The sequence below is a fragment of the Neolamprologus multifasciatus genome, chromosome 14 (genome assembly GCF_963576455.1).
Source record: "Neolamprologus multifasciatus chromosome 14, fNeoMul1.2, whole genome shotgun sequence".
NCBI lineage: Eukaryota > Metazoa > Chordata > Actinopteri > Cichliformes > Cichlidae > Neolamprologus > Neolamprologus multifasciatus.
Window position 1 is genome coordinate 12,671,731 of NC_140452.1, and position 27,551 is coordinate 12,699,281.

At 41.5% G+C, this 27,551-nt stretch overlaps 1 protein-coding gene across 1 annotated transcript in view; it reads right to left on the reverse strand.

Moving 5' to 3' along the window:
* Positions 1-3,899: 3,899 nt before the first annotated feature.
* Positions 3,900-27,551, reverse strand: part of LOC146503664 (protocadherin-16-like) — a 78,132-nt gene continuing 54,480 nt past the window's right edge. Inside the window, exons 3-21 of the mRNA XM_085184738.1 lie at positions 22,445-22,633; positions 21,515-21,746; positions 21,146-21,382; positions 20,017-21,045; positions 18,984-19,171; positions 18,800-18,896; positions 18,464-18,621; positions 16,231-17,077; positions 13,354-13,593; positions 12,684-12,809; positions 12,350-12,559; positions 11,396-12,262; positions 11,172-11,285; positions 10,859-11,070; positions 10,387-10,538; positions 9,674-9,804; positions 9,104-9,390; positions 8,857-8,998; positions 3,900-8,327 (exon numbers count right to left, since the gene is read on the reverse strand). Coding sequence (XP_085040864.1) covers positions 5,737-8,327; positions 8,857-8,998; positions 9,104-9,390; positions 9,674-9,804; positions 10,387-10,538; positions 10,859-11,070; positions 11,172-11,285; positions 11,396-12,262; positions 12,350-12,559; positions 12,684-12,809; positions 13,354-13,593; positions 16,231-17,077; positions 18,464-18,621; positions 18,800-18,896; positions 18,984-19,171; positions 20,017-21,045; positions 21,146-21,382; positions 21,515-21,746; positions 22,445-22,633 — 8,049 coding nt within the window. The 3' untranslated portion in view covers positions 3,900-5,736. The remainder of the gene's footprint in view (positions 8,328-8,856; positions 8,999-9,103; positions 9,391-9,673; positions 9,805-10,386; positions 10,539-10,858; positions 11,071-11,171; positions 11,286-11,395; positions 12,263-12,349; positions 12,560-12,683; positions 12,810-13,353; positions 13,594-16,230; positions 17,078-18,463; positions 18,622-18,799; positions 18,897-18,983; positions 19,172-20,016; positions 21,046-21,145; positions 21,383-21,514; positions 21,747-22,444; positions 22,634-27,551) is intronic.

Sequence of the window (27,551 nt, forward strand, 5' to 3'; positions counted from 1 at the left end):
CAATAGAAAAAGGTAGGCAAGCTAAAAGAGCTCTGGTCCCCCCAAAATCTGTCATACTGTGGTCCCCATTCTGTGCTTCACTGCCTTTTTCATTGAGCAGCTTCACAGAGGGATTTTTTCTAGCATTCCTCAACACTTAATACCCATCTCTATGTAAGGTCAAGTCTGTATTGAGATCCACTTTTACTTTGCTCTCACTTTAAACGTATCAAGAAAATATGAATGTTTTGTGTAAATCCTTTTTAAGCTTTTCACATCAAAGCAGAAAGTAACTTTCCCATCTACATACATGAGTTTTAATGTCAGAATTTCCAGAATTTCATCATTGTTTTAATTATTTCTTGATGTTTGCCACTTTGCAGAGGACAATGATGCAAAATGAACTTTTTTGCAAGACCTAAATGATTACAGGTGGGTATTTTTAAGATTATTTAAAAATGTGACATTTTGCATTTGTCTTACTCGCCTGCTAATATCTGTTCTGAAAGAAAACATACTGAAAGTGAATAAGTCTTTGTAAGTAAGAAAGTTTTTTTTCCCGGTATTTCTTTAGAGCCACATCATCAATTTTAAAGTGGTGGAAAGAAAGCCAGAGAAATCCAGCGTGACAATGAAATGGCACGCTTTTCAGATAATCATGAAATATAATCATGTTGAGCTCACAGATGTCAGGAAAAATTCAGGTTCTTTGAGTAGAAAAGGATTGACGCAAATAGTGTCACATTTCATGTACTAAGTATTTACTAACAGTAAAGTAACCAGCACCAGCTGATGATTTACATCAGAGGAGGTAGACATAACTGCAACTAAAAAGCCACTGCCAATCAAATATTCTGAACTTTTTCTGAGGTTTTACATAATAAATAGTCTGCAATAAGTTCTTCCATCTAAAAGAAGAAAAAACCTTTCCAGACAGGCATAAGCTGTTTTTTTTTTTCAGAGACATAGACTTTGAAACTTGAATGAGAAAGATAAAAATAAACGAGACTATCAGATGTTTACCCATGGGACACCATCAGAAAAGATAATCACGTCCATATGTGACTTGTGCTATTTTTTTTTTTTACAGTGTTACTTACACAGTACAACTGAAACAAGAAGCTCAAAATCGTTTACATATTTATAACTGTAATTAATGACTACAATTCTAATAAAGCAGTAATATTTTCTTCTTTTATTATGTTGCAAGAGAATGAAATATCCCATCTATTCAGTGTAACCAAAGGAAAAAATCCACAGCGCATGAAATTAGTCATTTAGCATGGTCTTTGATCAAAGTGAAGAAGTGACCAATATGAATAATAACACGCTGGCACTCCAGCAACTTTCAAAGGTTGGCTGTTTTCTCTGTGAAGAAGCACTGTTGAGCATTGACATTATGAACACAAGCAGCTTACGGCACACATTGAAGGAAAATATAAATCAGAATTCAGAGAGAATTTATGGTAATTGTGAACCTGGTTGTTACTCTGATGTTTTTGTCCCTTGTTGACAATCAGTCATAACAACCTTCATTGCACAGAGTTGGCAAATTTGAGTGGAAAGGATGATGTTAAATGGGCAAAAGGTTTGTGAAAAAATGTACTAATAATTGTCAGATCACAAGTATCACACAGGAAATATTTCTCAGGAGCTCAACAGATGCACATCTGGGTCTTCCTGCAAACAGATGTACGTTTTTGCACTGGTATTAGGTTGTGGTTTACTTTATCATGCACCTGAGGAGATCTATTATGTTTTTTGTCATTTCCTGATTATCACATGTGTACTGTTGCAAAAGTGGGTGCTCAACATGGCCAAAGTTTCAAACAGTGAGGCCAGCGTAAGTAGTCCCTGTGAGCTCTAAACCATTTCATATACGTTTTTGTTACTCTTGGATCTGTATGACCCAAAAGGGAGCTGATACCATTCATATAGTCATATTAGCTCCGCAGATGTGGCTGTGAACAGACACCCCACCTTTTGTTAGTGAGCGGTAGCCATCCGACAAAAGTTCTCTTCAAGACAGAGGAGTTAAAACAACTTGCTTCAGACTGGATGACCTGAGGAGCTGCACCAAAGCCCAGTATAATGTAAATAAAGAAAACAGAATTATGGCATGCGTTAGTCGTCATAGTTTTTCTTTGTGTTTTGTGGGGTTTTTTTGTTCTGTTTTAATAGACAGTGATCCCAGATGTTGCTAATTTGTATATGTAGTTGACTAAAGCTTGCCTGATCCCAGGCAGGGGAAATACATACAGTTGGGTCAATGTTGGCATGAATAATCATAACAGACAGAAATATGGGAATATCGTCTGGGTTGACACTCTACGTTTTATAAAACTTAAATAAATAAAAGGACACTAAAAGAGCTACCATATTCAGTATCATACAAGCATGACAGCACTGACAACCCTGTAAGAGATGAAGTCAGTGAAGGAAAAAAGGCAGGCTGGCACTGAAGATTGCATGTTAACAGAGCAGTCTCCTGTATATTCACTTTGTGTTGACGGGAAAATGATAGATTTCATTTGGTTTATGCAGAGCCTTTAATTTAAGCTTTGAGTAATGACTTGCCTTTTGCCCTCTCACTCATATCATCTGAGTTCTGTTTTGTATACACTGGCCGCTGATCCAAGGTGCTCGGTTTGGGGCACAGACTTCATCTCATAATCCGAGTCCACTATGACACTCGCGCTGGGCGTGTCACCAGTGTGCTGCCCGTGCACACACGAATTCACCTCTGTAGATGCATTTGTAATTTCTCAGGTTTGGGTTTCAGCTCAATAACCAGTCAAGAGGCAGGCCTTGGTGCGGGCAAACAGCATTAGTCCAGTTTCAGCTCTGTTTCATCATACAGCAGGAGTGTTGTCCAGCCTCAGGCAGTGTAACAGTTATGCACAGTTATATGAGTTCCCATGACAGGTGTATATATTAAAAAAATAAAGTTAACATTGCTGACATGCAGTCGTTCTGAATTTAAAGTTTGAAGTAAGAAAAGTTTAGACGACCAATCTGTTTTAATGATTTTAGTTTTTCTGACTGAATATTAATGTTAGAGCTGTATGAAGAGGTTTTATTTGCGATATGAAAACATTCAAGTAATACTAAACCATGATTACAGACATGTAATATATTTTTTCACATTTGTTTTGTCTCACCCTGCTGTTTTTATGTGTATTATATATTCTTGGGAATCGAAAAGTAGCAGCAGTTAACACAAATAGAACAACAGTATGAGATTTCTAAGGTAAAACAAGGTCAACAAAGACAGAAATGGGGAAAAAAATAGCTGCGAGTATGTCATACACCTAAGATTAAATCTTTGACTTTTGACCTGAGTTTGGTACATTCATCACATCCACATCAACATGATGAATGACTTTTGAGACCCAAACATGTAGGAGATATCTTGACAAAACAGAGCACAATTTTTTCATGAAGGCTGTCAGTGGAAATGAAAGTGTCTGTAAAGCCAATATTTCAAATAAGCTGTTATGGTATTGCAATTGAGTTACATCATATATGCCTATCAAGTTTAAAATGACACATAATGGCCATCATTAATTCAAATATTGTTAAAATCTTTTTTTTTTCTTTCATGTCAACTTTTTTTTTTTCCTTTAATGTACCGCCTCTGGGACAGGGGCCTGTTTCACAGTTTTGATAAGGTATGAGACTGAGGTTACATGGTTGTGCTGGTGATTTCGGATATGTCCACAAAACATCAGCGTACATCAGTGAAAACCCTCAGGGTAAGACTGCCTCCTTCATATAAATCATTATTGGGAGTTTTTTGCACGCAGTCCCAAATCCAGACATAAATACATGTGTATACAGACTGCAGACTTTAATGATTACATGATTTAGTATCTTTTTCTAACCTGAAAAAAAAAAAACATGTGACTGAGGCAACAATGTGATCACAAGTACTTTATTCAGGCACTTTTTACTGGAAACATTTCTCTGGACAAGCCTAGAATGATATGTATGAACATCAAGAGGAATTTCTTCTCAGTGATACCACGGTATGCACAGTTCGGACGAACACAAAGTCGAGGAGCACTTAACACTGATGAATACAAAACAATACAAACAACAAGGTACTGTAATTTTTATTTAACAGGTAGTGTTCATCTATATTTGGCCAATAGTTTTCAACTAAATAAAACTGACTAATCCTCGCAGTTTCTGATATCTGCCTAATAGATAAATAAAGATACGTTACAATGTTAGATAATCTTACAGTCTAAAAATGGAGATTAGGCAAGGTCATTATCTGGTTACTAATGTAAACAGATACATTTTATTTTCTTGCTCAAAGCACAATTATATTCATGGACACTTCATGTCATAGGCAGCTGTGTAAAAGCATTGAGACATTCTGTGGTGGTGTTTAAACATTAAGAAATGTGTGTCTATATATATATACATGTATATATATATATATATATATATATATATATATATATATATATATATATATATATATATATATATATATATACACTTTTTTTTTGAATTCCTATTATACCAACTGTAACACTTACTGGCACCAGTTTTAATTCACATACATGTTGTGTATACTGCTGCTGAAAGGAGTAGGGAAAAAATGGTCCAAGTAACACAAAGTGAGTTTGTCAATACATTTACACCAAAAAAAAAAAAAAAAATCTGGACAGAAATAAAAATGACAAAAAATAAAACTGCTGCAAATTTCAGTGTTAGGATAGCACTAATTTTTACATTTCGAGTGTTTGTTTTTAACATTTATCTGAGGAACGTTAGTTATGTAGATAAACAAACAGCTTACATTCTCTGGAAAGATCAGGCTGCAGATAAGGCAAACTATTTTACATTTACCAAGTAGCTGCTCAGTGTTCCCTTATTCGTTTTTCGTGTCACAATGCAAAGAAAAGATAAGCAGTAAGGCTTGTTGTGAGAAATTAAAGCCATGTGCCTGAAAAACAGGATCATTGGATGTCAAGTCCTATTTTGCAGAATGTGATCGGGTGCGTGTTAAGGACTAAGACAACTTTTCAGCATTTCACATTCATTGTTACCTTGGATGGAAGATCAAACACTGAATTGTAAGACAGTCTAATCACATAATACTCTATTCTAACTGATGTTTCATTTGTTCAAACAAGGTTGTTTCTTCTTCTATAAATATTTACAATTATCTCTTACAAAAACCCTACTTCATGAAGAATTAATGGTGAGCTTCACTTAAAACCACAAAGTTAAGAATTACAAGAGACGCCACAAACGTACAGTACAAACAAGTATACAGTACATCAGCAAATATACAAATATAAAAATGTATTCTGAGGTTTTTGCACCCCCTTTGACACGTTAATGCCAGATTTTGTCAGAAACCACACATATATAAAAATATAGACAATGCTTTTGTACAAAATATTGACATCGTTTATGAATCTCCATTCAAATGTGCAAATTAACACTGATCAACAAAAGCATATGTTTATTTAATGCACAAATGCAGGCACACGCACACGCACACAACCACACACACACAAGGCATAGTCCTTTTTTGGCCTGCTAGTGATGTATTTTTTTTTCATGAAAAAGCACCACATCTTCAGCTATTTGGACTTTTTGATATAACATTGTGTACTTCTCTTGAGAAAACAGAAGAGAGAATAGCATTGCCCTATTTCAGGTTGCAGCCTCTGTGGTCATACAGTAGAACAAGATTAGAACAGCAGTGATTCAGCTCAGTTCACCCTTTAAAATTTAAATCCTCAGCTCTGCCTCTTCACTGTGTTCCAAATTATGTTCAGTTGTGCTGATCACGGAGGCAGAGGGGCCCTGTGAGACACTGAAGGGCGTAATCGCAGGCGAACGTGCTGCCAGTGGTGAGAGAGACGGGGAGAAACTTGGAGACATCGCGATTGACGAGATGGATCCCTCAGCGCTGATGGGCGATCTTCGTAAGGAAGCCAGATTTGGGAACGTCCTACCTACGGCAGGCTTTGGATGTACAGTTTTGGCCCCAGGGTGGGCCACAGAGGTTATGAGAGGTGGAGGGTCAATTCTTGACTCTGCTTTTGCTTTGTGATGAAATGACCTGCGAGGATGAGGAGGCGCAGTTTCGTCTTTTAAACGTGCTATTTCAGTAAAGACATTAGCTAAAGGTTGAAACTGGGGACACCAGTTTAGCAGGTAGTCCCAGTTATAGCTGCCCCTCAGCTCCTCATCACTGGCCACAATGGCTGTGAGGGAGCCATCTGCGGAGGGCTTTCCATCCTCAGGGAAAGTGTAGTCTTTAGGGCGGGAGATGCTGAGTCCTCGTCCCACGCCTACATACCCGCACCCTTCGTCCCTGTAGATTGGCACCTGGCCAGCTAACAAAGTACTATTGACGCTGCCCACTTTCTTTCCTTTGAACCAATCAATAGAAGGCTCACAAGACACATCTGATAGCTGATCAGCATCCTGCTGGATTCCGGAGTCTGGACCTCGGGCAGAGATGTGCTCCTGCATTGACGAGGAGATGCTTGACACTCTGGGATATTCATTAATCATCCTGATCTCATCATCCTCTGCTGCCTCTGCCTCGGCAGAGCCTCGACCACTGGAGTGAGAAGGATCTAGGGATCCGCCACGGGTGTACGGACCCCCACTAGTTCCTCTTTGATCAGTTGCATATCCAGGAAGCGCCTGATGGTAAATCATTTCATTGGCTGCGAGTTTTGTTTCCTCAAACTTGTGCAGCAGGGTCCCTGACATTGGTGTTCGTTCGTGTGTCTTTTTCTCCTTCTTCCGACGTCTTAACTTAACAAAAAATAGTGCCACAGCAATTGTTATTAGTATGACTATGATCCCAAGTGAAACTGCAATGACACTGACGAGCAACATGTTCACGTCTCTGGTGAGACCAAAAGATGTATGGGTAACATCTATGGTAACTTTGGCCACTGATATGCGAGACGTCTCCAGAGGGCTGTGAGCGCTCACATCCAGTGTCATTAGACGTAGCTCTCTTTTAGAGCGACTCATGTGTCTACTGTAGCTGTCCGTTTTTAAAGAAATCTCTCCAGTTGATTTATTGACTTCAAAATAAGGCGAGTGGTCTGCTAAGGAGTAGAGTACAATACCATCCACACCCCCGTCCTCATCTCTGGCTTGCACTTTGCAAATGACCTGACCCTTCTTTGCTCCCTCAGGCACTTCAAATAAGAACTCAGAAGAGGTGAAAACAGGATCATATTCATCCTCCCCCGTAACATAAATCTTCACTGTTACAGTAGCAGAATAGTTGCCTGCATCCACAGCCATGACCACAAACTGGAATGAGTTTATCTTCTCAAAGTCAAAGGAAGAGCGGGTCCGTATTTCACCTGAAGTATGATTGATGAAGAAGCCCTCTTTTCCTTCTTTAAAGGAGTCTAACATGTAGTACCTTAGCTGTCCAAATACCCCTCTGTCATGGTCAATTGCATGCAGCATGGTAACTAAGGCATTCTGGGGTTGGTTTTCCCTGATGCTTGCAGTTACTAGATTGAGGGGAAAGAAAGGCCGGTTATCATTGACGTCCTTCACTTCTATACTGACAGGGGCCAAAGCAAAGTGTCCTTGGCCATCAGTGGCCTGGACAACAATCAAATGGGACAACTGTGTCTCGCTGTTCAGAGGTCTCTGCAGCCTCAAAGCTCCAGTCCACTGGTCTACATGGAAAAGATCTGTCTCATCTCCTGAGCTTATAGAGTACTGGACCTCACTATTTGGAGCAGAATCTGGATCTGTGGCAGATAAATGCAAGATCTCAGTCCCTGCTGCCGTACCCTCACTCAGAATCACACTGTACTCTGTTCGGCTGAATACTGGAGGGTTGTCATTGGCATCTGTAACACTGATAATGATAGGAACGCTGGAGCTACGCTGAGGGATTCCACGATCTGACACCACAACCGTCAGGTTATAACTTGGTACCGCTTCAAAGTCCAGCTTCTCTACCAGGATTAGACTCCCGACTGTCTGGAAGCCCCGCCCCTCCAAGAAGCGCACGCTGCTCTCAATCTGGAAGGCATTACCCGAGTTGCCACTGGCAATAGCAAAATCAAAACCACAGTTATCCCGTAACAGGTCTCCATCCACAGCTTCTAATGTCAGAACAGTTGATCCAGGAAGGCCGTCTTCAGACACAGTGGCTCTGTACTCTGACTGATGGAAGATGGGGGCGTTGTCGTTTATGTCAGACACTTGAACATGCACAGTGGCAATGGCTGAAAGGGATGGAGTACCCTGGTCTCGTGCCTCAATCACCACCAGAATGGAGGGATTCTCGAAGTCAAACTCAGTTTTTTGTTTAGTAAATAGAGTACCTGCGAAGAAACAGAGAGTACCATCATAAGAAGGCCAACGTAATTTTAGGTCTTTCTTTCACAACCCATCATATTACATATCAGTGCTGGTTAGCTCTTACACAGTAATGAATGACTTAACTAAAAAAGTAAATTACAATTACATTTTGTAAACACTGTGGCAGATTTGGGTACACACTGTTTGAGGGAACATTATTTCAGGCAAATGGAAATGTTTTGAGGACAGGAGAAAGTATAGTTAGTGTAAAGAAAAAAAGTCCTCTTTTATGACGCACTTATTTTTAGATGCTATCTCAAGCAAAACAATCTGAGGCAAATAACATTCGATTTGGTTTTCAATTACTTATAATGAAGAAAATGATTAAATATTTTGCAATACTCATTGCAAATATGTCCAAACCCCAAATGAGCATCCAAGGAGCGCTTTAGGGAATGGCATTTTTTAATGAAGTATAATTAAGGGGCTCTTAAACTCTGGTTAGAGTGTAGTTATAAACAACCATAAATGCAGTGCAGACAGTAATCATACCATTGACTGGGTCAATGTAGAAGACACCTTTCGTTGATGACATGACTCTGTAAGTAATTTTCCCATTGTCCCCAGAGTCACGGTCAGTGGCTGTTACGGTGACGACTGCGCTGCCTGCAGGGAGGTGCTCTGATACAGCCACCTGATAAGAAACACATTAAATGTAAATATATTTAACTCCATTACAGATTATTGAAAACTTTAACAAATATTCCGATAATCTAAAATGTAGTGAAATATGCAGTACCTGATACAAATCCTGGGTAAAGGTGGGGGAATTATCATTCACATCATCCACAAGCACAGTGAGGTTGGCCTCGCTTTGATGTTTAGAGTCAGATGTGCGAACGGTCAGAGTGTACCACGTCCTTTCCTCGTAGTCTAGTGGTCCAGTCAGCGACACTCCTCCTCCATAACAATGAATTCCAAACATGCCTTGGCTGCTTGCATCTAGGTGTAACGTGTAGGAGAGGGCTGGCCCCGAGTCCACATCATTTCCCGTTACCTGGGTGATTATTGTGCCAATGAGAGTATCTGTACGTGTGAAGACAAAGAGCAGATATTTAGGTGCAGCTAAAATGAAACACAGAGTGTCTTGGTTTAAAGAAAAAAAAAAAACTTTATGAAGAAATATCCGGTTCTGGAAAGCCTTGAACTAATAGACAGGAAATGAACGGAGGAGGAACTTGGCCATAGCTTGTTTCATCAAAGGGTCAGACTTTTCTCACTGAGCCCTGCTGAGCGAGCTGCCAGGGAGTGTGATGTGAGGCTTTATGATAAGATCACTGGGCTAACTTCCACTGTGAAGCTGACTTACCCTCAGGCACTCGAATCTTCTGAGGCAGGGGAATCATGGGACGGTTGTCATTGAGGTCAATGATGATCACAGTGAGGGTGGCAGAGCCAGCGAGCCGTGGGGTTCCCCGGTCTGTTGCCGTAACAACAAGCCTGGAGCGACAAAATTAATGTCAGCTTTTTAACTTTTAAACTTTCTGAACCCTGTTACACAATTCTTGGTCCCCAAAGCCCACATCAAACAGCCTGTTTTTGTCTGGATGTTTTTCTTTCTTTCTGTGTGTGTGTGTGTTTTTCCAATACACAAAAGTGCCTGAAAGTCATTTTAAATATTAATAAAACAATATGTTTAAAAATATTATCTGCAGGGGATACATGATTTTCTCATAACACTGAAAGGCTGTGATGCAAAAAACATGCAAAATCTACTTTTCTCTTTCTATAACAGAAAGAATTTTCTGAGTGGGACTTCAAAATTTGAGTCAAGTTTGCAGTAGCAATATGAAATCCAAATGAAAGTCAGGTGAAACAGTGCAACTCGTTTTTAAATCCTTGGATTTTTCAAAGCAAAATATGAACATAAAATGAGCAAAACTATAAAAACAAGGAAAAGTTGACAAGTAGAGGAAGTGTACATTCTAACTGTAACAGAGTCTAAATATGCATGTGGATTAGCTGACAGGAATCTCATGCCAACATGTGGTTACAAACAAACAGAATAAAAGCAAGACTCACTTCGTTTGGGTCCAGATTTCCCTGTCCATTATGGCTGCAGTGGTAACGCTTCCAGTCAGTGGGTCTATCTTAAACAAGCCACTCATGGATGATGACCTGATAGAGTAAGTCACCTGACCATTTTGACCCTGGTCCCGGTCGTCTGCGGCCACCTGAGTGAATTAACACCCCATTTTGGAAACGTAAATATAGAAACATTTGCAGCAGCTGTTTTAGTGTAACTCGAACTAGTGAGCAATATTGGACTTGGAAGTCAATAGTTAATAAAAATGGCTATATGGTTCTGGCTTCATGGCACAAGTGATTATACAGTAAATTCTTCTGGGACACTGAGATCACATGAAATTGAAAAGTCAATCCTTTGCAGCACTGAAACTATCCAGTTTTCTGATGCTTGACAGTTTTTATTCTACAGCTTCACATTTAAACAGCAGCCAAGCATAATAAACATTTGGGGGAAAAGCTACTGCACCTGGATAATGGGAAAATCGTAGCCTTGCGCCTCCCTAATGTAGGCTACATAGTTCTGGAGTTGGAAGCGTGGCAAGTTGTCATTTACATCCTGAAGGATTAAGTTGACAGCCATGTAGGAGCTAGAGGATGCTGTCTCAGCTTTCACCACAAGGCGGAGTTTTGGGGTTTCCTCAAAGTCCAGTCCTTCAGATTTCTGGACCCATATTTCACCTAAATCACAAAAGTATCAATGACTCACTTTCTACATTTCAAAAATATAGCCTTGTAATGTTTACTGCCATCTTACCAACTGTCGTACTGCCAACACTTACCAGTAATTGTGTTTATTCCAAAGGACTGCAATTTATTGCCACTGAATATACTGTAGGTGATCCCATTTTTTGAGCCATCTGGGTACTGGGCCTGAGCCTGTGTTACTACTGTGCCTAGAAGATGCAAAACACACTATGTTGATACATTTAATTTATACTTCTCATTTCAAATGTATATTTACACTCTTTGAATTACAATGTTAAAGATTTTAAATCACTTCAACCTTTAGCAGCGTTCTCTTGCAGGCTGACATCTCTTGCTGTGCGAGAGAAGCGAATCCCACTGTAGCTCTGCTCCTTTATGTAAATGATAACCACTCCCAGGGAAGATTGTGCTGGGTTCCCTTGGTCCATGGCCTGAACTATCAAAGTCCGCTGGGTTTGGGTCATGGTCTGCAGCTTCTCTGTGGCCTGGATTTCTCCTGTCAGTGAGTTAATGGTGAACCCCCTGACAGGGTTGGCGAAACGATAAAAAACAGAGCCATTAGCTCCAAAGTCTTTGTCCTCTGCTCTCATAGTGGCCAAAACTCGACGATTAGAGACACTACTGGCGGAGACATTCACAATAAGTGGGTCCTGAATGAAGAACGGAGCATTGTCGTTCACATCCTGAATATAGATCGTCACCTGAGCAGTGGAGTTACGTGGGTTTGCGGGGGAAGAATCGGTGGCACACACCTCAAAAGTGTAAGAAGCTGTTCTCTCTCTATCGAGGGGGGATGCTGTGATAATACGACCTGTGTTTTGGTCTATCATGAACATGCTCTGGGAGCCATGGCTCAGAAAGTACAGCACTTGGTTATTAGGACCATGGTCCAAATCAATGGCTTTCACCTCCAGGACGAGTGACCCAATGGGAACATCTTCCAAAATTTCTGCTGTGTAGCTGCTGCTCTGAAACTGGGGGCTGTGATCATTGATGTCCAGGACTATCACTTCTACAGTGGCAGTGCTGCTAAGTGCAGGGTGACCCTGGTCCTGAGCTATCACTGTTAAACTGTACCCAGGCCTCTTCTCACGATCAAGGGGCCGTGAGGTGGACAGGACACCTGACTGGCCATCCAAGCGGAAGTCTCCAGATGGATCTCCAGCTGCAAGTAGAGCGATAGCAAATGGCTTGTAAACATTTGAAACTATGTACCGATCATTTAAAACATTAAATCAAAAGAAGTTCTCACCTGTAATTTTGTAGTTTATCCTGCTGTTGTCTCCCGCATCCTGATCAGTGGCTCGAAGGGTGAACAGAGGTAGTGCTTCCAGGTTTTCAGGCACCTCTATGCTGTAGTAAAGACGTCCAAAGACAGGGGCGTTGTCATTAACGTCAGCCACCTTGATCCTCACAGTTGCTTTAGCATAGTTCGGTGGAAGGCCTCCATCTTTTGCAGACACTGCCAGAACATAAAAAAAGCACACTATAATTTTTTCGCAGTAATTCATAATTTAAATATTATTATTATTATGTATCAGATCAGGCATTTTTTGTAAGGCTGTAGAACAATCAGATGACAGTACCTGTGACAGTGTAGTATTCCTGAAGCTCCCTGTCCAGAGACTTAGTAATCATAATCACACCTGATACTGGGTTGATGCTGAAACCCTCCTGTGAGATACCATCATATGTCACCTGGCCATTGCTTCCTACAGAGAAACAAATATAGTCATAGCATTCTATTAAAAATGGCCGGTGAAAAAAAATTAAAAATCAAAGAATGTCGGTGAAGGTCAGAGAGTTCCATCCTATAACTTGTAGATAATAATGAAAAAAAAAATGCATTTACAACATGTTTCAAATTCTCTTCTAATAGCTTGTATACTTATTTGTTTGTTTGTCATGAGGCTTGCTGTATAAGCATTTGGCAGCAAGAGCCCTCCCTCAGGCGTCTGTGTGCCAGATCGCGTGCTACGAGAAAGCAGCCTGGCAACCTCACCTGTTTACTTCACTAATTGCTTTTGAGGAGAAAGTTTATAATCCTTCTACTTTATGTGCTTCTGACTAAGTCTGGGAGAATGCATGCTAACCTCCCCCCCCCCCCCCCCCCCCCTCATGTAGTCCTTATGCAAATAAAAAGAACTGTTATTGTCTCTAATGTGAACACATAGTCAGCACATGATGGCTAAGAAGAATTAAAAGCAGCACAAATATGATATGACAGATCAAATCCCTGCACATTATGAATCAGACCTTGGTCCAGATCAGTGGCAGACACTGTCAGCACACTGGTTCCTGGAGGTTGGTTCTCCGAGATCTCTACTTCATACTGGCTCTGCTCAAACCAGGGCACCTCATCATTAACATCGATCACATGCACACACAGCAGCTGGGTGGACGAGTGCTGGGGTATCCCGTGATCCTCAGCGATTACTGTGAGGTTAAAGATGTCCTGCTCCTCGCGGTCCAGAGGTTTGAAAATAGACAGAGAGCCTGTAGGGAGATGAATGAAGGGTGAAATATGAGGAGAGATTTCCTCTACGTGGGTACTTTATTATAGCTTGGTTAAAAGAGACAGTTAGACAATTACGGTATGAAAGCATGTCATCAAAGGCAATAAAAAACACTGCTTGCCATGATTGTGTTTGTAGTCAAGTTTAAAAATCAAGTGTGAAAACTTGCCGTGTGAGGGCCAAATCAGTGCTAATCTCCTCCACACACACACAGCTCTGCCTACCTGACTGCTACCACCACCACTGCTGTAACAGCCCAAACGGTCTGGCCACAGTTTACGAGATTTTCCACTGTTGAATGCCGCAGCCATCGAGAAAGAAGCAGTAAACACACACTCTAGACACGCAACAGCCAGGCCTGCCGTGCTCCGTAAGAATTAGAGGCACCCTAGCCTTTTCATTATCCTGCCCTAAGAGGGTAGAACTTGCAATGATTTAATTTCAATTTCATGCTTTAAAATCAAATGCAACTGTTAAAGAAAGAGAGGGCCAAGACTGTTTTCCTTTCAACTTTTTTTGTGTGTGTTTGTTTTTCACTTTGTGCCTTTCTAGGATTGAGATAACTTGCCTCTAAGCTTTTAATCTGGTATAAGTTACAGGCTGGAATTTTTCACCTAAATTTGATTCCTCTGTGATCCTACTATATCCCTGGTCACCGATAACACATGGGAAGGGGGAAAAAAATGGAGGGATCTGGGGAGAGTTTTTATTTTGGATGTTTTGTAAGCATGTGTGGGGGTTGGTGGCGCCAACGCTGTGGACTGCAGTGCATGTGCGAGCGGAGGTTGCTCAGACAACAAACACATCTCTCTTATTTGATATGGCAAAGCCATTTATCAAAATTTGATGGGTTAATCCCTGAATGGTGTTGTCTTTTGCAGAGAAGCAGTCCCCCATATCACCAGTAAACTCTCCCTACTTCTCTTGATAGGAAAATTAATGACCTCCATTCTGACACTGAGTGATGAGAATGTGTCTCACACTGTGACTTTACACATTTATAATAATCGCCTGATAGTTCTCTCTATTGTGGTTAGCTGTGATGCCAAGGTAATGAAAACAGATTGTGCAGTTGTCGTAGACCTTTGGTCACTGACCCCAAAACGGGAGCAAACCAGGTGCACAAAGGATTAACTTGTCACTATTCTAACAAATAACTAGTGTGCATGAAAAGCACTTCAAGATGAGTGCACATACTGGGCTGAAGCAGAAGTGACATGCATGACAGACGCTGAATGTTTCCATCCCCAAACTGCTCCAGGAGGCATCCTGGTTGGCGACTTGAAGGCGAGGGCGGAGCAAATGTTGACACGTGTCTCAAACACCACAACAAAGCCCACAGGACCAAATGGCCCAAGGTCAGCGCTGACTAAGTGACATACTCTAATGCAAGCACACAAACACATATGTGCGTGCCTACGCACACACATACACACGTGCGTACACATAAACACGCGTAACTGATCCCTCCTCTAATGGTTCCCAGAAGCCTGAGCAGGAGGTTCTTTGGTCTTTCATGGAAATAGATCCACAATAACAGATGATGGGTTGTTGTGTGTGCGCGCGTATGCACGTGCACTTGCACATTCTTGTGTGTGTGTATGTGTGCGTTTAATATTTGGCAAGCTGGCCTGTCTGGCCTCCAACTGAGAGAAATAAGTCATGAAAGGTGAAGCAAGAATTGGGCTGACCTTAGAAGTAAGGAGATTATTAAAACAGTTTGTGTGTGTTTATAGAAAGTAAGGTTAGGTGAATTTTGTGTGGAGTCATGTAGAGTAGTGAGTATATAAATAAAATATTTCATCTTCAGCAAAAGATTAACAGGACACAGTAGTGCTTTAGTTCTAGTTCTACAGCCTAGCAGGGCAGAGAATAGAAAGAGAGACCCGAGAAACTGAAGCCAAAAGTTTTAGTATAATGATAAGTAGAAAAAAGAAGCAGAAAGATGAGGAAAACAAGTAAACAGCATAAGAGATTTGAAATCTTACTCATTATAATCTTCGAACTGTTCATATTTGCACTTAAATTAAATATTTTTTAAGTAGACTATTCTTCAAGTCATAACAACTCATAGTTGTGATCAGTAGCTATCCCAGCTAACACTGGGTGGAAAGCAAAGTTCACAGTCATCGCCAGAGATAACTTATGAAGATATAAAAAAAAATCAGCTTTCCCTTTCGAGGTATTTTTGAAAAAAGATAATGGCGAGACAGCAGTGGCACCTTAGGGCAGGAGCCCGGTGATCCTGACATATCACTGGTCACTGAGCGCAACAAAGTAGCAAGAAAATGTTCTGTTCATTTATTTTTCTACACCTTAACTTCAGTTGCACACCCATCAACAAAGTGATTAATGTCAAATATACGACAGTACAGCCCTAATAAGTAGTGAATGCAGCGTGTATGTCAAGACCTTTCCTGTTTTTGTGCAATTGCAAAGTGAAATCAAAATGAATTTGCATGTATACAATGACCTTTGGGTGTTAAAAGCCCTTTCTGTTGAGGATTGTGACAAGAAAACTGATCTAAAGGATGTAAATTTGCTATGCATGAAAAACAGCATAGCTAATTTGGATGAAGCACACAGAGAATAAAGCCTGGCTTCGGGCTGGACTTACCTGTACTAGGGTTGAGACTGAATGTCCCTGCAGTGTTGCCTGATTGAATTCTGTAGGTCACTCTACCATTCTCCCCTTGGTCTGCATCTCTGGCCATGACATACAGCACTACAAAGCCCACTGGCTGGTCCTCCATCACACTGACAGCTGTTGGCGATATGAACACTGGTGGATTGTCATTCTCATCGGTCACATACAGCCTTGCCGTGACAGAACCCCAGCGCCTCTGGCTGGCATCAGGAGCAGAATCTGTTGCTTTTACAACCAGGATGAGGTTTGGAGTGACCTCATAGTCCAGCTTCTGGCCCAAGGTGAGAACCCCAGTTGATGGGTCGAGGGTTAATAGACCAGGGGTATTTGGCCACTGTTGTAGTATGGAATACACCAGTTTGCTGTTGGACCCACTGCCATCCTTATCTGTGGCCTGGAAAGTATAGACAGAGGAGCCAGGATCCATGCTCTCAGAGATGACAATTGTGATGGGGTCCTCTGGGAACTGAGGAGTGTGGTCATTACTGTCCTCTATGTCGATGTCCAGGTGGACGAGAGTGCTGCTCGGAGGGGCCTCGGAGAAGTCATCCACTTCAATTTGCAGATTGTAGCGCGAGTCTCGTTCATAGTCAAGAGGACGAGCCAAGTAAACGTCCCCAGTCAGACGATCCACAACGAATGTGCCATCTCGGTCCGTACTCCCCACCACTGTGTAGGTCACCTTGTCGTCCTCTAAGGTTCCTCTATCATGGAGACGGACCGAGCCAATAACAGACCCGGGCTTGGCCTCCTCCACCGAGTTGAAAGTTATGGAGAGTGAATTCTTCTTGGTAGCAGGTCTGTTAATGCTGATAACCTGCAGTAAAGCAACACATTGCATTTATATTTAACGGCGCAGCAACATGGCAGCAGATCTAATGCTTCACTCAAATGCCCAGTGGCAACTTAAGTTTGCAATTTTCAATACAGAACGAAAATATTTTATGGATTTTAGGCAAAGTGGAAACAGACGTTGTCCTCTCCACACTGAATGTGTTCACGGGGAATAAATGAAACCACTTACAAAAGGTTTTTATAGACTTCAATAACATGACTGCTAAGATTAATCTGACATCTGTTTGGATGCCAAGAAATATAATAGATGATAAAAGTGCTGCAATCAGAAAAGGAAGTGTTATAAGGGCTTGAATTTAGTACTGAGGAATACTGCGGTACTGTATATAGCTTTACACTTCTTTTTCGAATGTCTTCAAAGACTACAACCTTATTATTATTTCTCTTCTGAAACATTGTTTAAATAAAACATGTTTTTTCCCTTTGATACATGCATGTACTGTGAAAATTTAAGCAGCTGTGAAAGGTAAATGAGCATGGAGTGGCTTTATTGATGAAATTTTAATCAAAATTACTGACTGTGTTTTGTAACCTGATTGGCCAGTCTGGATACTCAGCAGTGTATCCAACAGCACAACTCCCACACTAAGTAGGCACTCAAAAAATATGCTGTGCTTCCTGACAAGCTGTAAATTGGCTCATTAGATGGAAAAGAAGTGTTCCAAAAATAAATTGGAATAGGCCTATCCTATCATCGACGGAATTAAATAATCATTCAGAAAAGATGATTAAAGGAAATTACACAAATGCGTCACAAGGCAAGAACAACACTGCACTGTTTAATCCAATTAACTAACAATTATGACTTCCATTTTTTTGTTATTGGAAAAGAGGAAAAATTGCGCTGGCGCTGACTGGAGCTGTTTATATAGGAGCTCAATTTTCCTGGAACCTATAAATCTACGTTCCTTCCAGAGTTCTTCCATTGTGTTTTTTTCTGTTCTATATTAAATATTAACACGAATTACCTTTAATGCTGTGTTTTATGTTGAGTGTATAGCCTTGCTGCTCCTTGCAAAAAGGGCTACTGTATTAAAAAAGTGTTGAAGTCATTGAGTATGACCTTGATCATAGACGTCTACAGCTGGCCCTCATCACGAGCCAGCTGGGAGTATTTGATTCAGATCCACTTTTCCATTTCAGATAGAAATTTCCCTTTTGAAAATTCACAGGGGAAGAAAAGGGGAGGGGATGGGAGGGGGACCTTGTCAGAAGTGAGGCTGATATGTCTGCAACTGCAAGGGGCCCAGGGACGCAGATCCTCGCTGCCCCGAGTCTATTCTTTGATATCAAATAGGTGAATATAGTGGGTGTTTGTGCTCGCAGTGGTTTCAAAACACAGTCTGACCTGAATGGTGAGGGAGCAGGAGGTGCTGCGAGGGGGCAGTCCTCTGTCAGTGGCTGTCACCGTCAGAGTGTACTCAGCCCGTTCCGAGTGGCTGAGAGGGGATGACGAACGCAACTCGCCAGTGTTTGTGTTCAAAGAGAAGCGCTCAGCTCTGGGACCTAGAAGAAACAGAGCATACCCGAACTTGAGATGAGAAGTGGATAGGAAGCCTGAACACACAAACACAAACATTAAATTGAATCCGCTTTCAACAGTATGCAAAAAAAGAAGAAAAGCATGAAAAGATTAATAAAGACTGGAGGAAGATATATTTCTTTAAACGTCTCTATAAAGTACCTGACAAAGAATAGAATATTGTGCCATTCTCCCCTTCATCAGGGTCTTTGGCTTGCAGTGTACCCAGTACAACCCCAGAAGGCTGACCTTCCGTCACCTAAGGGTTAAACCAGATTTTCAGTGCAGCACTCTATGATAGCAATTTATTTTCTGCCAAACAACATTTGTGCTCTTTCGAAATTACCTGAATTATGATGTTTTTCCCTGACTGACTGTGGATGAAAACAGGGTCGTTGTCATTTTCGTCCAGTACAGTGATGAAAGCGGTGCCTGTGGTGCTACGAGGGGGTGAACCTCCGTCTTGTGCCACCACCACCAGCTGGTAACTAGACTGCTGCTCTCTGTCCAGAGTCATCCTTGTGCTGATCTCACCTGGGGACACAAGTAGATAAATGAGAGGGATTTTATGCACAGGCACTGGAATAATGATGAGTCTTAAGAGCTAGCCGGCTTTGATCAGTGACTAATAATAGACAACTAACTAACTAATAGACATGAACAGTGTGCAGATCTGTTCGTACACAGACGGATACACGTTCATACACACAATCAGAAGATTTCTGAACGGTTGGCAGATGCTCTAGAGACTCACAACTCTGCTAGAAGCTGATCACAAATCAGAGCCCGAGTCTCCACCTACAGACTAGCAGGCTCAGCAGGCCAATTAGAACTCAGCAGGATGCTTAGTGCTGCTGTCACCGTGATCTAACTAATTTATGACAGTGGCAGAGGGGCAACCTCAGTCTCCCATCTTTTAGAGATGTCTCTCTGACTTGACTAAATTGTGTTTTTCCACATACTTTTCATTATGAAAAATGAATGTTTTTTGGTTATTTGAGCTTAGTTTGACCATAACACAATTTTACAGCCAGATAAAATGGACATAATTAAGCTGATCAATTAAAAATTTCCAGTCAAGCATGTGCCAATATCTTCAAAGGCTGCAAAGCCTTGGAGATCAATTAAACAAATAATATCAGCTTCCTTTCTCGTGTTATCTCCTCTGTCACTGGTGAACTAATGTTTTTGCATGCCTGTTCTGTTCTTTAGGCATTTCTCTTTTTTTAAAAAAAAAATCTAATTTTTATGCCTTCATTACCTTTTTTTGTATAAATATGCATATTTATATGGTTGCTTATCAAAATTAAACTAATCAAGCCACATTTTAACACTTAAGTCTAACTGACTAATCTCAGTGGATAAAATTTTCAGTTAACCTGTGTGGGTGTTAATCTGAAAGTGACGGTCAGGATGCAGAAAGCGGTAAGCGAGGCGTCCGTTGGGGCCACTGTCGCGATCTGTGGCCAACACGTGACCAAAGCCTGTTCCCGGAGGCAAGTTCTCTCTCACAGCCATGAAGACCCTTTCCTGCGTGAGCCGAGGAGAGTTATCGTTCTCGTCAGTCACCGATATCCGCACTGTGGCACTGCCTGTCTTCTTTAACTGTCCATGGCCTGTACTGGCTAACACTGTCAGGAGGTACATGTCCTTGACTTCCCTGTCCAGGGCACTCTTCACAAACAGCCAGCCGCTGTCTGCAGCAATGCCAAAACCTGCAGCATCTCCATCTGGACGTAAATGATATGCCAGGGGAGCAACGTGGCCAGAGGTTGGTGTTTCTCTGTTCAAAGCTCTGACTTGCAGAAAGCGTGTGCTTATTGGAGTTCCTTCTTTTAATTCAACGCGGTATGTGAGGGTGTCAAACACAGGACCCTGGTCGTTCTCTGCCTGGACATGAACCACAAGCATGAAGGTGGCACTTAGCTGGGGTACTCCACTATCCTTGGCGGTAACCTGGAGGTCATAACGGGGGGTATTCTCATAAGAGAGGCTCCCTACCAATCGAATCTCTCCACTGCTGCGCTCTACGCTAAAAATCCTCTGGAGTCCATTTGAAGAAGAAAGGTCAAAGGTGAGTTGTCCATTGACTGCTGAGTCTCTGTCCTCAGCTTGGACACGATAAACCACTGTGCCCATTTCTGTATGCTCTGGCAGCAGCAGGGACTCTGAGGACGAGGGCAGGAAAACAGGTGGGTTGTCGTTGACGTCTGCAATGTTAATGTGGACACGGGTCTGGCCAAAGGCAGGAGGGTTGCCGCTGCGGGCCTGCACCTCCAAATCAAGAGCTGATTGGGCTTCATGATCCAGGGGAAGACTGGTCCTTAGGGCCCCGGTGTCAGGATCAACTGTGAAGTAGCCTGCAGGGTCTCCAGAGCTGATGGTATAGGAAATATCTCTAGAGATGCCTGAAAGATGTAAAATTAAAAAGACAGGTCACTGAATTATAACATTTTTGGGGGTTTTTTCACAGAAGAAGTGTCAGATTAAGGTGTCTGTAGTCCGCACCTGTTTTACTGCTGGCCTGGACGATTCCCACAACAGTCCCGCGCAGAACGTCCTCTGACACCGTGAAGTAATACTGAGTCTTTTCAAACACAGGCGGAGCCACTAAACCTGCCACCACACTAATGTTAACTCTGGCATTCACTAAGGCAACAAGACCACCACCATCCTGAGCAGAGATAACCATTGGAACGACAGAGTTGGCCTTCCCATAGACAGATCGAGACAGTGAGATCACACCTATAAAAGGATTCGAAGATAATACATTAACAGGCAATTGTGACACCACACAATATCATAAATTGTTTGAATTATTTCTATAAATCATTATAAAAGTCCAGAGCAGGAATGGGGAAAAATATTTACACCGACCTGTGTCTTTGTTGAGAGTAAAGTATGGAGAAGCCCCTCCAGGCACTGTTTTGTATGTAATTCGCCCATTCTTGCCTGAGTCTGGGTCATAGGCTGTCACTCTGACAACAGATGTCCCAGGGGCACTCTGTGTGCTCAAACTAACAGCATAACTGAGAGGGTAGAAAGCGGGTCTGTTATCATTAATGTCCACCAGATCTACCCTGACATAGGCTACTGAGCTCAGTCCACCCTGCAGAGGAAACAAAAAGCTCTTTTGTTATACCTTCACATATTAAATCATGAACAGTAAAAACATACCTGAAAGCAGGATTTAGGCCACATTAACAGCGCACATAGACCACATTAATGGTGGAAGTAAAAACCAGCAGTAAACCCAGTTAAGATTTCGATGTATGGCGTAGCCTCTAAAATATAGTCCTAGGAGGTTCCCGTAGGGACACAGATTGATAGTTTCCCTTGGGAAAGAGCAATATGTCATGACCCGTGGAGGGCGAGAGGGCTTGCTGCAACCCAAGTCTGTTTCATAGCCTTTTCATTTGCAGAAATACAGTGCAGGCTTTTCATTTGGACCAGGTGGCAAAAACGAGGAAGGCGGCAGTCCAACTTGTTAAAATATTACTGCCTGACAGTTGAGGTATTTTCCTTCTGATTGCTTTAACATGCTCGCAGTAATTTTCTTTCATTTTTAACTTTTTCTTCTTTAAGTATTTTTTGGCAGTCAGTGCACAGGATGCTGTACTAACTTAAGTCTACCTACCAAGGAGAACTATTCAAACTTGGGAGGGGGACAACTCAAAAACTCATTTTTTTTCCCCGCACAGTTGGCCACATCTCTGCTCTCCTGTCTATAAGAAAAGCATGGCTGCTGTGTTTATGGGATTATACTGCAGCTCTGTGGATTCATGATTTCAAAGGGCGGTGGCTTACCCCATCTACTGCAGTAACAGTAAAGTCGAAGCTGGCTGGTCCTTGATCTCTGTCTAGTGCAGCAGTAGTGCAGATCTGGCCAGTCTCCTTGCCAATGGTGAATTGAGAGGGAACAGCGCTGTTAATGCCAGAGCCAAGAGAATAGGTAATCAAGCCATAGGAGCCACTGTCTGCATCTGCCGCAGTCACCTACAGAGAAGAAAACATGCTATCGGTTAAACAGTCCAACATTGCACATTACAATTAAAATTTATTAAGTTGGAAGGGGAATATCTCACTGGATAAACTCAGCAGTTTCCATATTCAATTACATTACTCTAAATCCTCATTAGATCAAAACTAATTTCTATTAGTTGTAAGAGTTGTTTCAGTCCACAAACTGAAACAGGAGCACCATACCAGGTGCCTTTGAAAGCATCTTTGGATCTGTTCTTTGTTGTTTATCCGAGCCAGAACATGAGCCAAACAGGCCCTCTGGCAGAAAGAGCTCTGAGGGAATGAAGAGGGGGGAGGGGGGGCAGGAAGGAGGATGACTTCTACAGGCTCTGGGAGTCCTGCCAGTGGGAGAAACTGCCTGCTTCTAGAGTAGTGTGTGTCTGCAAAGGACAGTGACAAGAGCGACTGGGCGTTGGTGGGATACCACACATTATACTTTAGTGCAACGCATTATAACCTGATGTGATGTCCTGGTTGCAGTCTGGTCTTAATAATGCTGCACATTTAGAGAAGGATAGAACCACTGGAGCTATAAAAGCAGCTCCCAAGCCATCAGCCAAGAAGCCAGCTCAATTACCGTTGGATCTCCCAAGACAGCACAAGGCAAACACACCAATCAGATCAACCCCTGGGTACGAGCAGCATAATTGTTTGCAAGTGTTGGTGCTAGATCGCAGATTAGAGTAGGGTTAAACCTCACAAGTTGATTAGAATTCTTCTTCCTTCCATGTTTTATAAATGAATCCTTTTAGCAAAAACACTAATTGGAATAAAATTGAGCTCATATCATGGTCTGGTGCTCCAGTGTGTAGCAGCAGGGAACCTCATCTGTGAAAGATGGAGCAGTCATCAGAGATATCGCCAAGAAAAATAAGGCAAGCCATGGTTATTATCAAATCCTGACTTTTATGTTACTTGTATGGCTGTGAATGGATGGAAATCATTCACTTGAGGTGATGAAGGTTTGTCTGCAATAATTTAGCCTTCATCTCTTTCCTGAGCAGATGGCAGACGGGGGACTCAGCAGAGAGCCCTCTTGACTGTAACTCCTAACAGAGGGTGAGTGGGGTGTTGGAGTGAGAGAGTCGTAAGGCTGGCAGAGATGCAAGCCAAAGAGAAGAAGAATAATAAACCACACGAGGAAAGGGGAAACCAAGAGCAATACGAGAAAAGCTATTCTTTTAATGTGCAAAAGCTGTTGCTTACTTTTTATCATTTAGCAGGGGGGGGGGGGGGGGGAACAAGTTATTTATAACAACCCCAAAGATTTATGTGTTTGGTTTACTCATATTTGTGTGATGAGTGTCAGCTGGGGGAAAACTGAAGGAGCACCTTGGTGTGAATATCTGAATGTTGTTAAAGAAAAAGATAGCAGATATGCAACAAGCATTTCCCAGCAGATCTGCAAGAACACATTTCCTTTCTTTTGACTGAACCTTTAATAACCTTTACTGATTGTAGAAGCTATGATTTCTTTTTCCCATTTTGGGCAAAACCTTCTATAAAAACTTTTAAACAGTACACCTACATACAGTGTATGAAAATGAAAGACAAGACAAGAAAAAAATGCTTTCAGTAAGGTGGCAACAGGAGCTTTTTTAGTCTATTCAGGCTAAACAGCAGTTCACAACGAAATGAGGCTGTTTTTTGAGTTTAAAAAAATACCAGCTTGAGTAAAGTGCAGTTGTACAGTGTGTGCTACCAAAATACTTTTTTAAACCATGAAGACAATCTGTTCCTTGAGTTAACTCTATCATTGGAGACATACTGTAGATTACAATTTCACTACTGTGCAGGTTAAATGATACAGGAGGACATATGCAAAAATAAATCGACAAACAAAATAACAGTGAGCACATCACTACATATAAGCATGAACCATGAACCTGCAGAAGATCACATACAGAAATGAATAATTAAGCCTAGAGATGCGCCAATCAACAGGACAAGTACCAAAATGACTACCGGTAATTTCTACAAACCAGAGTAATGAGTAAATTGTAAAAAACACAGGCACAATAAACTGGGTAATTGAAACCCCTACTTACAGTACCGTTTTTACAGTTATTTGTTGCATGAGGGCACAGCAGTGGTGGGGGAGGGGACGGTCACATTAAGAGATTTGATTGGGAAATCCCAGTGTCAGTAATGAAAATGAGCCAGTGTGCTGCTCAAAGTCACTGATTACAAACTAAAAACAAAAGTAGATTAAGATAGATGAATAAGCCAGAAAACATCAGACAAAATTAGATTCAAAAAAGTAATAAATAAAAGTCTTTTCTTTTGGGATGTTGCATAATGCTACAGTTCTGCACTGGCGTCACAGCGAGGAGTCATGCATTATTCATACTTGTTTATGTCCCTTTCATGCATTCTTGGTTTAATTACCATTCTTTTCTAACCTTTTCTACTATATATAACCTCCAGAAAGCACATTAAGGCTTAACCTCAACCACATATGCATATTGTAAATTGGTAACCAGACAAGTCATTTAACATCTGCTCGATATAAATAGGAATTCTCCACCCAATGCAGCATAGAAAAATACCAGTCTCCACTATGTTGTATCCATCACAAATATCAGGTGCCTCTGTTTCAGTTTCCCAGTGACTTTGTACTCTCTCCTCTGGAGTGTATAGGTATTACACAAACTTTATTTTTATTGGATTAAAGTTCAAAAGCAAGAGTAAGCTTAGATCATCACCAGCAGCCAGCAGTATTCTCCCTACACTTCATGTATGTGAGTGAGGAATGATGGGAGCTGTCTTATCAGCAGGGGAAAGGCAACGTTTGGCTGAGTCCTTAGTAAAACAAGCTAGAGAAATCCAAAGATAACTGGGGAACTTTGTGGTTCTCCCATCAGATTCCAGGAGACTTCCAGAGGAGACTTTCTGACTGACTGACTGACTGACTGTCCAGTCAAGAGAACAGAACTCACAGGAGAGAACATGATTTTGTATATTTATATATAACATGTCCAAATGAAATAATGATCTTGAGGCTTTTTCCTGCTCTATTGTTTTCTGGGCCATCTAATATCCTAATACTGCGGTCTGGGAAAGAGCCTGGCCTTTATTTTCTTTTCAGAAGGCCAGGATTTGGGTGATTTCTATTTTTGGATGTGAAATTTCCCAAAATGCCTTTTCTAATCATTGAATGTGGCTTTTCAGTTCTTGATCATAAATGTATGAGGTTAATGCAAACATATGTATGTGTGACCTTATTTGTCCATAGCTAGTGCTCCCCGCTAGACCGTCATTGTGCAGCCGTGCATAAAAACCACACCGTGGAAAGAACTAGTGCAAAAACCAGTGAGTAAGTGAATGATGCAAAGCTGGGCCCGCTGAAGCCAACAAGGGGTGAACTGAAGGCAATGTAGTTTTTATTCACACACCCCGTATTTTAGAGTGCCCAGTCAAACAAATCCATCTCACGTATTCCTCAGCAAAACCAGCCAATCAGGACCGCAAGTCTGCCAATCCAAACAGGCCACAAATGACGGAGTGCGCATGTAAATGTTTGCCAACTGGGAAATCATCACACACATCAATCAAACTCTGCATGCACAAGTCCTGTGAGTGTACCTTAGATGCGTAAGCAAAGACACAAACGTACAAACATTGGGAATAAAGCGACTGCTCATCATAGTCTCGTGATGCTTGCAGAGCAAGACAGCAAGATCAAGTTAATTCTGAGCTCCGATGACATCAAACTCCAAATATTTTTTTGTATTCTCTTTGCAAACATACAAAACACAGATTAGTATGCAGCAAAACCAGCAGGGGCCCAAATTAAACAAAATAAAGCAACAGTTTTAGAAAATACTGGATGACATTTCTAAATCTCTTAAGCTCATATTTATGACTGAGCTTTCTTTTATCTTTCTGGAGTAGTGCTTTTACTTACATATGTTGGCCAGACAGTTGGCGTGGGCTTAAAGAAATATTGTGTGGATGTTAAAAAGGAAAAAGTTTTCATCCTTAGGTTTAGAATAAAGGGGACCTTGTTTAGTGAATGATGAAGATTTATAAAAGGTAAGGGAAATTAGTACTCCACCCACTACATAGATTTCAGCAGGCATATTTATGATGTGGAACTTTCAGAGCAGTGACGCCGCAGTTTCTGACAACCCAGTGAGATTTAGAACAACATTAGACCCAATCACATGCATTTTTCACCACAACATAGTGAATTTCATTCAAAAATAATATTCAATGACAGCTGTACAGGCATGACAAGTTAAGCTTGTAATAGCAGGACTCACACAGGAGCAATCAGCAGGGTAATGTGATAGATTGATAAAGTGACAAGGAGATCATTAAAGAGAGCAGAGGCAAAGAGGAAAGAGTAGGCTCAAAGAAGTAAAACGAGTGGGTGAGCTGTAGAAATCTGGACTGAGAAATGCTTTGAGCTTTCACAGCTGGTGCGAAGCCCTGCACACTGCTCTGCCTCTATTGTCCTGGCATCACTTCTGAAGAGAGCAGAGACGAGGAAAACGAGGTGGAGACCTCCTAAAGGCCTCTCTCAATAGCCGCTTAAGTAGCAGATGGGCAGGTCAGGGACTTTGTGACATGTCCCCCACCACACCAAAGAGCCAGACAAAGACCACACCCGGGCAGTGGAAGGAAGAAGCCCGCTCACTGTTGACAAATATATCAAAACTCTAAACATTTGTAGCACAGCCTGTACCATCTGGATTAGGACCAACCATATGTGAAAGATTTCAGTGATTACTCACGAGACAAAAAGCTGAAACCTTCACAGCATAGTTTAAGACATGTGTAAGGTCTATAAAATGGTGACATTAAATACTGCCAAACTGTGGCCTGTGACGTCTAGCTGTTTTTGTGTAAGTGTATCTCAGAGTATCATCCGTATTGCCCCATTGTG